The 16186-nt window shown below is 44.5% G+C and overlaps 1 protein-coding gene across 1 annotated transcript in view; it reads left to right on the top strand.

The window, feature by feature from the left end:
* TP53BP1 (tumor protein p53 binding protein 1) overlaps positions 1-15883 on the top strand; it is a 29939-nt gene extending 14056 nt beyond the window's left edge. The window contains 16 exon segments of the mRNA XM_055715948.1: positions 2233-2352; positions 3016-3252; positions 3793-3838; positions 5026-5118; positions 6262-6763; positions 7733-7885; positions 9172-9464; positions 9793-9969; positions 10217-10638; positions 10770-10961; positions 11471-11674; positions 12236-12448; positions 12921-13015; positions 13801-14000; positions 14832-14977; positions 15548-15883. Coding sequence (XP_055571923.1) covers positions 2233-2352; positions 3016-3252; positions 3793-3838; positions 5026-5118; positions 6262-6763; positions 7733-7885; positions 9172-9464; positions 9793-9969; positions 10217-10638; positions 10770-10961; positions 11471-11674; positions 12236-12448; positions 12921-13015; positions 13801-14000; positions 14832-14977; positions 15548-15735 — 3281 coding nt within the window. The 3' untranslated portion in view covers positions 15736-15883.
* The last annotated feature ends 303 nt before the right edge of the window (positions 15884-16186 follow it).

Below are 16186 nucleotides of genomic sequence, written 5' to 3'. Positions count from 1 at the left end.
GAGGATGGTAGCTCTGCTTCACTTAGCTTGATGCAGAGCTGGGAGATTCCTTTGTTCCCTTCCATCGTGAGGGTGCAGTTTTGTGCTGTGCTGGTAGTTGCTGTCTGCACTGTCCTAGAAACGTCCAACTCTCCCTGAGAAAGTGTTACCCGAGCAAATTAAATCTAGCATTAGCATTAGCAAACTTGAGAGAGACGAGGTGGGCCAAAGACAGACCCAATCTTTTGATGCTGAAAGATAAAAGGAAATATTACAGGATGATGGTCTTAAGGACATAAGAACAGTTTGCAGAGAGAATTAGCCTTTTTCATTTTACAACAGTTGATGCAGTTATGTCAAAGCAATTAAGCTTTCAGGCATGTAAGTTTTTTTCAGGTCTTGTGAGTGTGAAAGCTTGTTTGTTTTCTCTAATGGTATCTGTTGGTTTAGTAATTAGATTATCTCTTATTAAAATGCAGGCTGATCATTTCATAAATGCTTGTGATCGTGTGTTATTAGCCTGCTAAACTGTGTATTTGTAGGCTAGAAGAGATGGTGGTAGCTAAATTGATCAAAATTCAGTTTCAATTGAAGACTTCATTTTCTAAATAAAACACTTCAAATGGAGATCTGCTATAGGTCATACGACATGACAGGCCTTCATAAAGCTGTTTGTGAGGAATGGTAGTTGGCCTTTCAACAACATACGGTGTACCCACAAAGTGTGGGTACCCCTGCACTATGAAATAATACCCACTGCACAAATACAATGAAGCCCTTAGGTTGATCTCGAGGATGTTGTAATTGCTGAACCATATCTTTAAACCTTGTGACAGCAGGGCAGGTGATGGTTTTCAGACAGACAATAGATAGCTTTTCCCTGGATGGGTTTTTTTTCTGTGAGGGGATTATGTCTTTGTCGTGTATTTACAGCTTCATTTGCCGCAAGGTAGTTGTGTAAATCATATGTCAGCATCTTGTGTAACTGAAGAATGATACACTGCATCTGGCTGTCACTGGGCGTTGTATCTGAATATCTAGTGCTAGCTCTCAAATTGAAGTAACTTGACTCTGTGTTCTCATGACCTTAACTAATAATTTTCCAATACTGTTTAGTTTTGGGATTTTTTGGGTTTTTTTAATACATGCTTTTTAAAATTCAGGAGTTATGTAAACTGTGACTTGCATTGTTCAAGTAATATCTTGGATTAAATCCCAAGAACAAATACAGTATTAGGAAAAAGGGAAAAGGAAGGATAGTGACAAAGATGATGAAAAACTATTTGGACCTCAGTGTGGGGAGGAAAGGGTTATTCTGTTAGCTGTGCTAAATACTTCTATGCAATTTGGAGAGAATCCAGCCTGCAAATTACTGATACATGATGTTGAAGGTTTGCAAATAGATGTCATGGGGTGTGAGGCAAAAAGGGGGCATTTTACTAGTTTTTTAATGTATTTATCTGTTAAATACTGTAAGGTCCCCACGTGGTAAATGCACCAGGTCGTGGTTTCCCTGATGGGATAGGCTACCTCAGCCAGTAAACCCTGCAGGCCCTTTATGCTGGGGGTGGCACAAGAAGGGGAAGAAGTGTGGGAGAGGACGGGAGGATGGGTCCAGCCCTTCTGGTGGCAGCCTGCAGCTGGTTACGAAACTGCAGCGTCTGTTTTTTCTCTTAAAGCTTACTTTCCAGGCAAGTTTCTGCTATCATTGTCTAACCCTTAATTGACTGCTACTAATTGCTCAAGCTCATAGGTGGCTATCTGAGGTGTATCTGCTGACCTTTTATCCAAGGCTGTTTGATGATGAAGCATCCCTCTGTGTAAGTTTCAGGTTATTAATTCAGGCAGCACGTAGCTCTGCCAGTTCACTTCTGTCCTAACCTTCATTGATGTTTCTGGCCTCATCTGCCTTTTCTGTGGAACATCCTGAACATTTCTGAAGCAAAGCTGCACTCTATAAAAACCCTAATGCTGTCAAGATATTTAGTCTTTTATCTAGCACCTGGGGACAGCTACATCAGGTTGACCACAGACAGCCCAGATTTTCACGGAGAGCTATTTTCCACACAAAATGTGAGGAAGATCAGTTAGAGCAGCTGTCCTCAAACCAGTAACTGTTCAGGGGAGTTTTGTACAGGACGGCACCAGGGTTATGCTTTTTCCCATTTCCACAGCCTAGTGAACCTGTGCTTTTGATGTTTGAACCAAAGTAGTCCCCTGAAATTAGTGATCTTGGCATGCTCTGTCTCTTAGGAACCCCGTTTCATTTTACTTTGCCGAAGGAGGATGATGTCATTCAGCCCTTGACCAGCATAACACCGCCTCTTACTGGCCAGCTTAAAATGGGACCCAGAAGACACAGCACACCAATTGGTGAGTTTGACCCAAATGGCTCTGAGCTGCTGTGGAAGCCTGTTTGGAAGCTTTTGATTCTGGATGTGGGATCTGATGGGACAGCTCAAACCTACCTTGGCAAAAACCATCGCTGCTCTGTGGGGAGGGCTCAGCTCTTCTCCACACTTCGCTTGTGATGTTCTTTCCTCGGTCTCTGGTAAAGGCGTTTGCTCCCCGAGTATGGGGTGGTATGGAATGGGTCTTCCTTGCGCTCACTGTGTTTTGCATACAACTCCATTAAAGAATGCAAAAGACTCCCGAGTAGTGAAGGAGCTTAAGATTGTAGAAATCTCTTAACTCTAAATCTAAAAGAATATTGTTCCCAGTATTCATCGTCTTTTAGGAGGACTTTCTCTGCTAGGTTCACATACAGCACCCCTGCCTTTGCTGGATGAAAGGAAGTGTGTAATTCTGCTTGGGTAGTAGCAAAGTATTCTGTCGCAAGCTGAGGAAGATACCTGTGCTACAGAACTTTAATGCTTCAGAACTCTAGATAGGAATTTCCACTGCTGCCCTGTTGGTAATAATGCATGCAGTGAAGCATCTTCAAAGCAGAACTGGGACCTGAACCGCAGAAATGTGAATGACAGTAGCTACTTTTTGTTTTACTTTTTTTGTTGTTGTTTTTTTTCTGATTTTCAGTGGATGATAGTTGCCCAGACAGCACTATAGCAACTAGTGATGTTACAGCAGAGGGCACAATGGAGACCAACAATGTCACCTTGGAAAGTGCAGTGGTATCAGCAGATGTGTCAGAAGTGTGTGAGAAAGGAGAATCTTGTGTGGTTCCTGAGGCTGATGCAAAACTCTCTCTGCGGATGAACCTTGTTACCCCTGTGAATGATGGGAGCGACGAGTCCCCGCCATTCAGCCTGGAAAGTAAGAGGATGGAGTCTTGAAACATACAAGTTGTACTCGATCTCGACCCCAACTCTAAACCTCTTTGTGGAATTCCCTGAAACAGTCTCTGAGTCTCTGTAGTTATTCTATTTTTTTTTCCTTTTGGGGGCAGTGCCACTTAAATTTGTTTCTCTGTTTCTGCAATGCCCTAAGCAAGGATGGAATGAGAGGAGAGGCCTTTGTTGCAAGGAAAGCTGTTTTGAGCAGAGTAAAAGTTGTGATGTGTAGCAGCAATGTCACAGGACAAGAACTGGAGTTTGGTTGTATTGGGAGGGAAATTATTTTAAAAGTGTAATCTGGACAAAAAAGTTTGTCCGCATTTTAATCAGAACAGTGACATTATCTAATAGTCTAAAACCTGTAGAAACTCAGGTCTGTGATAAGTTGGGCAGGGAGGCTTGGGCACCCTTTGTCCAGTGTTACTCAGCCTCTCTTCACTGAGTGTTGGGGGGCTGGGAAGGTGCAGGAGAGTCTGTTGAGGTGACACCAAAATCATCCTTCCCTTCCTTCTTGTTTTAGAGCCTACAGCCAGCGACAGGAAAGATGGATCCTCTGCTGCTGCCAGGTAACTGCACAGAGTTAATACAAAGGTCAGGGTAGATCCTTTTTCCACTTGTTACTAGCAGCAGGGAAAAAATATTAAAATGAGACTCAGAAGCAGGGAACACTTTTAGCAGTAGCCATGACAGTGACTCTTACAGCAGGTTTTAACTACATAGGTGAGTGCCCCGCCTGCTTTTTCACTACAGGCTTTGTGCTTCCTACTAATGTCAGCATTTTGTTTCCTCCTGATTGTAGTGAAAGCAGAAATTCACATCTTGTGCACTCCAGAATACAAGTCTGCCCTATCCACCTCTTAAATTTCAAACACATGGTGTTCTGCTTTCTTTCCTTATCGTGCAATTTTCTGCAAAGAATCTCTGAGGAGTTCCAAAAGAGAATTATCTTTCTGATATGAAGCTGATGAAACATAACCAGGTCACCAACACACTGAAATGACAGTTTTAACATGTTGACCAAAACATAAGTTACTCCCTTCGTCTTTGATTTATATTTATATATCTTACCTCACATTTAATGCCTAGCATTGTTTGATTTTGGCTTTTGGGGAGTATGGTTTGTAAGTACTAATAAGAGTCTCAGTCAGAACACAGTGACCTGTAGCCATCTGAACAAAGTATAATGGTTTGGAGTGAGAAAACTTTGAAATAAACTGAGTATCTCTTGTCACAGGGTTGCATGCTGGGTGGTAATCATGCCTCAGTGTGGAGGATGAGTGGCACTCGTTCCTCACTGGCTGAGGATGAGTCGCCTTTGTAGGTATAGGTTGAACTTACCTCTCAGGGTCTGCTTCATGACTGTCATTCCCAATATTTCTGCCGTGTCATGAAAATCCTGAGAAGGTAGCCATAAATGGTCTAACTGTGTCCCCTGGTGGGTACCAGAGGTAGTGGATGGTGAAAGTCCAGGTGGCACTGCAGTTTTCCACACTGTATTTTCTGAAATGGTTACACTGCTCTAGGCTGTTAGGGTGTCTGCAGAACTGACAGAAATGCTTATGAAATTGCAGCTTGTTTCTTGACCTTTGAGACTGACAGTCTCACTCGTTCTGTGGCTGTGTAGGTCAACAAGCTCAATACCAGTTGTTGCTTTCCCAAGGGGCTAGAGAACTCTTTGTTTTGCTGTATAAGGGATTTTCTCACTCCCTGATGCTTTTTTGTTTGTTTGTTTGTTTTAAATCTGCACTGCTAGCTCCCAGAAAGCATCATCTGTGTTTAGTCGTGTCTGTGAAGTTCGTCGAGAGGATGAGGCCAGAGGTCATGGTCTTTCCACTTCTCCGTTTAGGTAACTCCTCACAGTCTTTGCCTGCCAGTCCTGGTTGGATTTATATGCACATGTGCATTTTCTACATCAAAGAAATTGCACTAAGTCATTGTCTTTGGGTGACTTAGAAGGTTGGGGACAGTGGGGTAAGTATAATAAGTACTGTATGTTTGTATCTCACATGGTAATTGGAGTTACCTTTCTGACGGAGCAGCTGTGTGATTCCAGCTGGCTAACACGCTTCGGGAAAACCTGAGGCTTGAGAGAACTGAGATCATACTTAGAGCTGCTGAACGACCTTTTCTTTCTCCTGTTTCAAGATCTTCGGACCTGTTGTGTTTGTTACTGTTCTTGCTATTGTCTCCCAAGTCCATCAATTTTTGCTGTCTCCGGTTGCTTTGAAAAGGACTGTACTGCTGCATATGTTATGGTGATCAGGGCGCTGGCTGGAGGACCAGGTGTAGAAATCTGCTTCTTCAGTGTTTTCCATTCTGTCTTTTGATGGGGCAGTGAGGTCTTGGTCTATGGAGAAAGAGTAACCTGTATTTCAAGAGCATTGGACAGTTGTACTGAAGACTGTAATGAATAGGGAGTTCCAGTGCTGGGTGATGTATAGACAGAACAGAAGATAGTCACTCCTCAAAGTCCTCCAGTGCATGAGGGAAGGTAAATGTATACTTCTAGTATGGCTCTGTATACAGTCCTATATAGCACCTGATAACAGGGTACAAATCTTGACAGGGCAGACAAATTAGACGTTAGGCAGCATTTGTATTTATGCTCCTGCCTCTTCTCACTAGATATGATTACCAGTTTCAAGCCTCAAGTGCTGAAGCAGTCTAGCAACTTCAAGATGGCATGACTTCCAGAAGCATGTTGCATAGTTTGTGCTTGCTGTGCGGAGCGTAGATTGCTTTATTAGTGTTTTGAAAAGCACCCGGTTCTCTACAAGCATCAGCCATTCTTCTTGCTACCATGTGCATCACTTGAGAGATGTTCAAAGGTTTTTTTATAACTGGGGACTCAGAGAATTCTGTGTAATCTGAAGTAGCTGAATGACAGGGTGATTTGGTTTTTTTTATAGTGCTTTTGCTTGAGTGACAGCACATTGGTTGTCTTGCTCTTTTAATCAATAATTTTCATTTGTATATAACTGGTTTGCAGGGGGAATCTGTTCAGTTTTCCTGGCACGCAAGAAGATGCTGAATTCCATAAAAAGCCCAGTGCTCAGCAGTACCAGCAACACAAGGCAGATGAAAGTGGTGGGCAGGTCCTGATTCCTCAGAGGATGCCGCAGGACTGCCATCAACAGCTTTCTGGGGCAGAGGATGGGGAACCTGTGGAGACTGGTATTGTAAGCACTCAGACGGAAGAGGGGAGAGGAATGCAGAAGAAACCAAGTAAGGCTGTTAAAACTGATGAAAGCCAAGAGACGTGGGCAAACACCAAAAATAAAGGGATTCAAACGACAGCAGACTGTCTTTTTACCCCAACAATGGTTACAACAGCAACACAAACATCAGAAGAAATCTGTAGGCAGGTGGATGTGGGAACCAGTATGTCTGGGCAAAGACCTGGGCGACAAGATGCAAATGTCCAAACTGAGGAGAGTGGGGAAAAGCTTGTGAACGCCGCTGGAGAGGACACGGATTCCCTGCACAGTCAGGTGGGATGAAGGCTGCCTCTGTTTAATTTTACTGCTGTAGAACAGTAAAGTGTTCCTTCAGCCAGAAAATTCACTAGAAGTAGTTTCTATGTTGAAAAAAGCCCAAAGACCACTTTAAAGTGTTAACGTCGCCAGCTTTCCTGTGTCAACTGTACTCAGCAGCTGAGGTAGCAATACTCGGTGGTCAGCGTAAGCTTGGGAAGTAGTCATCTCCATGTTAATTTTCTGGAAAAATATGACAAGTTCTGGTTGCTTGGTTGGGGGGGGGTGGGGGTTGTGGGGGTTTTTTTCTATCCAGGTGTGGTTACCGCTGTAAAAAAATACTTTTATTGATTGGAGAGGGGAGTTGCATGAAATTCTAAATGTGGGGTTTGATGCCTTCTCTGACAGCTTGTTCTGCCACTCCATCCAGTCTCAACAGATGAGCACATGAGGGGAGAGCTCCTCCAGAAAAATGTTGTAACAAGATTAATAAATTTGAATTAGTATTTCAGAAAGCATTGCAGACTCAAGAAAAATCACTGCTTTGCAGTACAGCTTGTATATTTTCTTGTGAACACAGAGCTAGAAAAATAATTTTCTCTAAACTTGATTTAAGAGTAGTGCATCCTCTGGGGAACAGATTAACAGGGCTGTAAATATGCAGTGCAACACTGGTGTGTTATGTCTGAGAGTCCACTGAAAGAAAAAGCATCAGAAGCCATGCTAAGCAAGTTGCTGTTTCCTTCTTGGACCCCTGTGATTTCCCTTCCTCTACCTGTCAGCACGTCAGTGAAATGTGTTCAGCTCTCCCTTATTTAGGGTCATTTGTGTTGTTGCATCTAATTTGTAACAAGATGCTGAAGGGTTCCCTACCCCAGTACTTGAAGGTGGTATGAAGAAACTGTACTGCAGAGATGGGTCTAACCAGAAATGACTTGCTTTTCATTGTGGACTATTTTTGTTTTCCATTTATCCTGTTTATTACAGGGAGAGGAGGAGTTTAACCTTCTTCACCCACCCAAAGGCCAAGTTCAGCATCGCCACATGCGAACTATTCGAGAAGTGCGCACCGTTGTTACGCGTGTTATAACAGATGTTTACTACGTAAATGGTGCAGAGGTGGAACGAAAGGTAGTTGAAGTAAGTTCCTATTTTCAGGGCTAAATGTACAGATATGTTGGCTGAAAAATAATCAGAATGAGAATGTGTTGTGGCTGCAGAAAAGAAGTTGAGTGAACAAGTGAGTGTTGACAAACTCTTCCTCGTGAGCAAACGTGTACACCATTTAGTGCACGGCGAAAACTGTGTACTTGTTGCTGGTGCGTTTCATGCCCATTGCTGTATTCTGAAGACATGCTGACTTTTTTTTCTTCCCAAAGAACTGAACAAAAAACTTTACTATGTGCGTCCAACTGTCTTAAAATTCTTGGGGTTTTGTCAGAACAGATTTCAGAATGGGCAGAAATTCTATTAGTTAGCAAAAATCACTTCTGCCTGTAAAATTGAACCATGTAAGGTCGTTTAGCCTGTTTTGCAGCTTAGCGTCATTTTTTTTAACAGCACTCTTTTGAGTTCTATGGACCAGATTCTATATGAGATCTACAAAAAGCAACTTAACACCCCCACCCACCCCCCAAATAAACAAGCCAATTGTTAGCACACTTGTGTTGGTGTATGTCCATTCATTAGGAGGAAAATCTTCAGGGAATTCCAAAAGATTGCTGACAAATGCTTATTTGATCTGCACAGTAATCCTATCAGCCTGCTAGCAATAAAATGTTATCGCTATTCTGCTATAAAGGTAAATAATGTAGGAGTCTTGTGCTGTGTGGTTACAGTGAGTTACACAGAAGGATAAATGAGTTCAGTGCAAAGGTTATACTTTCACTCCTGACACTACACGTGAAATTGCTTATTGTAACAGTAAAATGGAGAATTTTCCTGAAATATACTTACGTAGGTTGTGTAACCACAATCATATAACCATTTCCAATTTATCTACCAACATTTGACATTGCTATTTTGTAGATACATATTTTCATATCCATAAACTTCTATGGCCCCAAATGACCAGCTGCCTGAAACTGATCTTGGATTATTAGTAACCAAAGGCTGCTAGTGTTTCATGTATTTGTTGCACTCTTACACTGTTGAAGGGTGGGAATCATTCGAAGCCAGATGAATTTGCTGCCAACCAAGCTCTGTCCTGATGACTGATTTCTTAATGTGACTTATTTATGCAGAGCAGCTACAGGCCTGTAGCGAGACATGCTGCTCACCACTGATCAGTCCCGACTCACATCTGCATGGCTGTCTTCAGTTTCATGAATGTGGTCTCAACTTGTCTGCACTTTTGCCTGGTGATTGTAGAGCTTCCATCTAGCAAGTGCATCACCTTTGACAAGCCTCTTTTTTTTTCTCTCAAGGAAACTGAGGAACCTGTAGTAGAGTGCCAGGAGTGTGAGACTGATGCATCCTCCTCTAGAACTGCAGCGGGCTCGTCACTGACCTCGGGGGACCTTGGTGATGTCAGCTCCTTCTCATCTAAGGCATCAAGCCTCCACCGTACATACAGTGGAGCAAGCAGTGGTCACTCTGCCACACACAGCAGCAGCGGCAGCTCAGGGCGAGGCACTGGAGCTGTCAAAGGGAAAGTGTGTGGGGCAGACACTGGAGAGTTTGCTTTACCTGTCGGCAGAGGCATCTTAGGAAAATTAAGGTACGTGCAGAGCCTTGGGAAAGGAAGAACAGCTATTTTGCGGAAGTGAAGAGCTGGCTTGGGTGGAGTGTGAAGTAGGGTACACCCTAAACCAAGAATTTTCTGGGAAGGATCTAGCAAGATGAACAGAAGTAAGGGGATGGTCTGCTTTCCCGTCTGTTTTTTGTAAGGAGTAGTTTGTTTCCTTGCGAGGTGTTGCTTTGCCTAAGCTCTTGCCAGTTTAGCGGCAATGAGGCAAACCTCTTGACCAGTACTGAGATTACAGAGAAAATGGGGGTTACTAATGAGCTGGCTGCTTTTCAGAGCAGTTAACTTGTAAATTCTGTAGCCCTAGGAAAGGAGCTGGTCAGCCAGCATCTCCGCTCAGAGTCAGCCAGCCGGGAGCACTGCCTTGTGAGGAAGAGGATGACTCTATGCCTGGCACTCGTCAGGGTGGCAGAGCACCTGTGACACCTCGTGGGCGAGGAAGAAGAGGCCGCCCACCATCTCGAACAACAGGAACAAGGTACCCTGGAAAAAGGAGACTGTAGCTTTCATTTGTTGCCCAGGAAGAGAATGGGGAGCTGCTGTCTTAATGTGGCAGAGGAAAAAGGGGTACTGGCTGTTTCAGTAGCTAATTTTTGGTGATAGCACATAGCAGCTGCAAGCATCTCGCCCAAGTATTCTTTGTTTAGTAACTGTATTTCCTGATCCTTCTGCGAGTGCTTTTCTCATTTTTTTTCCTTCTGGGACTGCTTTTCTCTTTTCTACAGAGATTTAGCTGGACTGACAGGTGTGGAGGATCTTTCAACAATAGCATCGCCTGAGGAGAAATCATTTACTCGTTCAGTTCGCCTGCCAGATGGAGGGGAGAAATCTGACACTTCTGGCTTCTGTGCCTTACGTCGAAGTGACTCTCCAGAAATCCCATTACAAGGGGTGACTGGTCCTTCGGACTGTGCAGACTCATCCTCTGGGAGCAGCTTCGTGGGCCTCAGGGTTGTAGCAAAGTGGTCCTCAAACGGGTACTTCTATTCCGGAATGATTACTCAAGATGTTGGGGCAGGAAAGTACAAGCTACTCTTTGATGATGGATATGAATGTGATGTGCTAGGAAAAGATATTTTACTCTGTGATCCTATCCCACTGGAGACTGAGGTGACCGCACTCTCAGAGGATGAGTACTTCAGCGCAGGTAAGAGCAGTGCTTGAGCTCCATCCCCGGGTTTTCTGAGTTGCTGAATGCGGTGGGAAGTGGGTGCCTGTCCGGGAGGATGAGAAGCCTGGGTGTAGCTGGTTAATGGGTGTTACTCGCTGTCTTGCCAGGTGTGGTGAAGGGACACCGGAAGGAGTCTGGAGAGCTATACTACTGCATTGAAAAGGAAGGCCAGAGGAAGTGGTACAAACGAATGGCTGTTATCCTGTCTCTGGAACAAGGAAATAAGCTGCGGGAGCAGTTTGGGCTGGGTCCTTACGAACCTGTCACCCCCCTGACCAAAGCAGCTGACATCAGTCTCGGTAAGGGGAGGTGCTGTGGAGCTGCTGGCTGTGCTGTTCTGCGTCTTGTTCCTTTGAGATGCTTCTAGTTCCTGACCTGAATTGCCAGTGTTTAAATCATTCTGGGTATTCAGCAGGGCTTTTGGGAGTTTATAATGGGATCTTAGAGATCCTTTTATTGTTTTGCGCCTTGCTCAGAGACTTACTGGTACAGACTGGCTTGTGGAGAGTGGCCTGCTTCTACAGCAGGGGTGTTTGCTGTGCTCATGTGCGCGTGGTGGATGGCTGATATCATACAAGCTCTTCAGTAGTACTGGGAAGAAGACAGAGACAGATGGGCAGAGTACAGGGCTTGAGAAGAAAGATACACAAGCGAGAGAGTTGGGGTGTTTTGCTTGCTGTTCTCTGCCAGAGCGTAGCAGTGTGTACCTTCTAGGTACTATTGAGTTTAGCCACCCCTGTACAGGCTGGATGAAAGCTTGTGGATTTAGGTGACAGCCAGTGACTGATCTCTGCATGCTATATTACAGATAATCTTGTGGAGGGGAAGCGGAAGCGGCGTAGTAACCTTGGCTCTCCTAGCACTTCCAGCAGCAGCACAACTCCCACTCGTAAAGGGCAGGAGAGTCCACGCATCCCACCAGGCACGCTATCTGGGAAAAGGAAGCTTGTTGCTTCTGAAGATGAGAGATCCCCAGCTAAACGTGGCCGCAAATCAGCAATGATAAAGCCTGGTGAGAACCTTATTTGCTGCTCTTAAACTTGAATTCAGCTATTGTTTTCCTCCCTGGTATTTCTGTAGTTGGTCTTTCCACTTCCCATAAGCAAAAAGTAGATGAGATTGCGTGTTTGGCCTGCAGGGTTTGAGACTGGACGCATTCAGCAGCCAGAGATATTTTTAGCATAGTTTGAATACTTACTGCCATCTTTTCAGTTCCGCCTTTTACAAATGTTCTGACCTTAATGCTGTGATCTGCCTCTCTCCTTTCTTATCCATTTAGTCAGTCCTGAAATGCCTGGCTGGTAAAGGGACCCTTTGCAACAGTAAGTGTTGTTTCAGGATGTTGATGCTGTTGAACATTGTCCTGTTAGTCATTCAGGTTTTGATTTGAAGATTCTTTGCATCCAGAAGGGTAAAAGGTCCCTGCCTATCTTAGCGTAATCCTAACCCAAAACCCTGCCTCCCTCTGTCCCCACAAGTGAAATAACTGAAGTTGAACGTATCTCAAATCTTACCCAGGGTCTTTGGGCTGCACTTGACCTCTGAGGGCCATGGTGCTTCTGTCTCCCTGCAGGGTCTGTGAGAGCCGGAGAGTTTGTAAGCACCTGTGAAGGTGTAGATGCTGTAGATCCCCCAGTACTGGAGGACCATCATGGACCCTTGCCCCAAAATAAGACGCTCTTTTTGGGCTATGCCTTTCTTCTCACCATGGCAACACCCAGTGACAAATTGGTCAATCACCAGAAGCAATCAGATGGTCCCACAGGGAGCAGTGAGGAGGAAGAAGGTGAGGCAAATCTTACTCATTGCATTTCCAAGTGGGATGCTATGGCTTTAGGAAAAATGCTGGATGCTGTCTGATCAGGCATTTCTGTGAGTGTTTGTTTTACCCTTTTGCTCTTTAATTCTTTGCAGAAAGGACCTAAAGCGCAGTCTGATTTAGAGAATTTATAGCTAGAGAAGTGGCAAACCTCAGTGGTGAGCATAGGACTGCTTAGCAAGTTAAGAGTGTGAAAATTGGTGAAATCAGCAGTCTCGGAATGGTGTAATAGGAGAAGAAAGGTTTTGAGAGATAAGGGGTCGTGCTGGGAAATACAGGACTTGAAAGCATGAATGGGTTGCTCCAGTTTGCCTTTGTTTCATGCAATGAATTGCAGCATGAGAAAAGCGACAGGGAGGAGGGCTGTGTCGATTGAGGAGTGTATGGACATAAGCAGATGGATTATAGCCAAAATCTGAACTTTCTGTTTCTGCTGTAGAATTTTCAGAGATGACTCCGTACGACAAACATTACATAGCCCAGCAGCTGCGAGCAGGAGCTGGCTATATCCTGGAAGACTTCAATGAAACCCAGGTAAGGGCTCACTCAGTGATCTAGAACGCAAGTCACTGAGTAGTCGAGATTGGAAGGAATCACCTTGTCCAACCCTCTTGCTGGAAGCAAGATCAAATAGAGTGGATTGCTTAGGTCCTTGTCCAGTCAGGTTTTGAGTATCCTCAAGGATGGCAACTCCACAACCTCCCTGGGCAGCTTGATTGCACGTTTGACCACCCCCAATTTAAAAAAAAAAAAAAAAAAAAAAAAAAAAAAAAAAGAAAAAAAAAAGTAAATGGAATTCCCTGTATTTCAATTTGTACCTGTTGCTTCTTGTCCTTTTAGTGGATAACACTGAGGAGAGTCTGGTCCTGTCTTTTGTACACCCTCCTATTTCCTCTTCACCTACCAGATCTACTTGGACAAGTAGTTTCATTTTGTGTCACTTTTACTTAAATTTAGATTTTTATTAGAGAAGGTAAATTGTCCTTGGAGCATCTTGCCTGAGGGTGCAGGGTCTTCTCTGGTGACTTGGTGAGTCTCAAAATAAAAGAAGAATCTTATCTCTTGTCTGAACTGGAAGAGATATTTAATGATAAACTACTAGGCAGTTTTTGCTTGTGAACTGCGCAGCTTGGAATGGGTGATTGTTATAGGTACTCCTGATGCTGGAATTGGTTTCTCTAATTTACCTTTCACATAAATGGCTGTGAGAATTGGGGTTTCAGTTGTTTTCTTCTTAAAAGTGTTTAGCAGCTGGATAACTTCTGGGGCTTTTTGCAGGCATTGTTTCCTGTTTACATGTCTTTTTATTTCCCCTGAAGTGCAGTGCAGCATATCAGTGTCTTTTAATTGCGGACCAGCATTGTCGAACTCGGAAATACTTGCTGTGCCTTGCCAGAGGGATCCCTTGTGTGTCTCATATCTGGGTCCAAGATAGCTGTCATGCTAACCAGCTTCAAAATTACCGGAACTACCTTTTGCCAGCTGGTTACAGCCTCCAGGAGCAAAAACTGCTAGAATGGTAAGCGCCACATAACCATGATCTGAGTCCACACACCAAGGATTTACTCAGAAATGTTATGCTTGAGAGGCTCTTGAATACTACAAGTACTGAAGGTGTCCCTAGTACTGCTCCCCATGCTTTCCCTTCCATCTGTTTCCTTGGATTTACAGTGACCTCTAATGCCAAGGTACATTTGAGTGCCATATACACAAAAAAGTCTCCTGGGAAGTAAGAAAGATGTCAGTCTCCTCATGAGGAAGACGGAATTCAGGCAAGGCTTCCCACACACTTGGCTGACTTCTCTAATTGCTCAGAAATGGATAAAGGAGAGCAATACTACTGCAATTTCCTTTTCCTTTGGTACGTTTTGGAGCCAGCTTCTGCGTTTTCTATGGAGTCTAATCCAGTAGGTCTGTTCCGAGAGAACAATTGCCGGGTCAGGCTCCTCAGGCAAGGTGAGGGGTGGACAAAAGCAGTTTGTAAATCTCTGTGGGCTTCTGGGCAGGAGACTAACGCCTGCCTGCTCAGCCCTGTCCAAGTGGAGGCATTTTGGGTATGCACTGCAGCGGTGGTTCAGGATTGAGGAGGAGCTTAGCCTAACTTTGGATTTCGGCTGCTGCACACACATCCCACCAATGTTGTCCAGCTCTGTTCTGCTATCTATAGACAGAGGATAATTGTTCCAAGTATTTCAGGAGGGGTGGTAAGAGAGCAGGTCGTTGTATGCAAGATATTAAAAGAACCAATATGGGAGCCAGTCAGGTAACTAGAAGTAATAGATAATGGTCCTCAGAGTCTGAGACTGCTGGGCGTTCTTAGCAGTCTGTGTTCCTCTTCTTCATTCTGCAGGCATCCACGAGAAAACCCATTCCATAACCTGAAGGTTCTCCTGGTTTCTGACCAGCAGCAGAACTTCCTGGATCTGTGGTCTGAAATCCTCATGACGGGGGGAGCAGCATCTGTTAAGCAGCACTACTCAAGTGCTCACAACAAAGGTACTCACTGGCCCGTTTCTCAGGCCTAGTCGTTGGGAATCCTGTACCACTGTGGTCCCTAGCATGGTTTGAAAGCATTTTTGGTGGCTCACAAGGTAGGCTGGAAGCATAAAGGCAAAGCAGACACCAGCGCTCTGCTTGAGTGTAATCTGGAAGATGTATCTGCCAGAGGAGGTGCTGCAGCAGTTCAGGACACAAGCCATCAGCTGCCAGCCTCTGTTGAGGGGGAAACAGGCAAGAGTAGCTCCTGGACCTCCTGTAAGCCACTAAAATTGTGCTCCCTTGTCCTCCCTCTCTGTATGGGATGTAGGCCCTGGTACTCGCAGCCTGAGGTCAGGACCTAGTGATCTGGTCATGCCTGTAGTGTTGGCTGCTGGTTTTCTGTTCGTTCTATTGGGCTAGAGGGAATCTCTTACTCGGAAAGTGTAAAGTATGTTTGCATCTCTTGAATTCACTGGCTAGGAATGAGAGGATGTGGAGGAGATTCATAGTGGTGAAACGCCCTCCTCTGCTGCTGCAGAGATCCCTTTTCTTCTCACCTGACAGGTGCCTGTCTTTCCTTCCGTGCAGATATTGCTTTGGGTGTTTATGATGTGGTGGTGACTGATTTTTCCTGCCCAGCTGGTGTCTTGAAGTGTGCAGAAGCTTTACGGCTGCCTGTTGTCTCGCAAGAGTGGGTGATCCAGAGCCTTATTGCTGGGGAGAGAGTAGGCTACAAGCAGCATCCAAAATACAAACATGACTACGTCCCCCACTAAAGCATTGCCCTGCTGTCCCACTGTTGTGCAGACCGTGTTTTAATCAGATTTTAAATGTTTGTGTAATTGGACAGTGTGCATGGATTACTGTATATAGTTTTATCTGCTGGACTTTTATGATGAAATAAATGTTCAATCTCTTGTGGTAGCTGCTGGGGCTCCTCATTTATCTGTCTAAACTTACTCTAGGGCCACACTTCCAGATGAGGGCAGAGAAAAGAAATGCCAGTGTTTCTCTGAGCTGAATAACACTGATATTCTACTTCCGGTAAAGGCTGCCCTCGACACAAAGTCAATTAGAAAGGAAAGTAAAGCGGTGGGCTCAAGCGACAGCCTGTATTTCCAGAAGCGAGTACCCTATGACCAAGTTCAGGGCAGCAGGACTTCCCTTTGTTGGAAGAGTAGTGTGTTGTCCTCCAGCTTGCTGTTATTTCCATTAATGTCATCCAAG

This window comes from Falco cherrug, chromosome 7 (genome assembly GCF_023634085.1).
Source record: "Falco cherrug isolate bFalChe1 chromosome 7, bFalChe1.pri, whole genome shotgun sequence".
NCBI lineage: Eukaryota > Metazoa > Chordata > Aves > Falconiformes > Falconidae > Falco > Falco cherrug.
The sequence above is the reverse complement of the archived record's forward strand: the minus strand, read 5'-3'. Positions and strand labels throughout refer to the sequence as shown.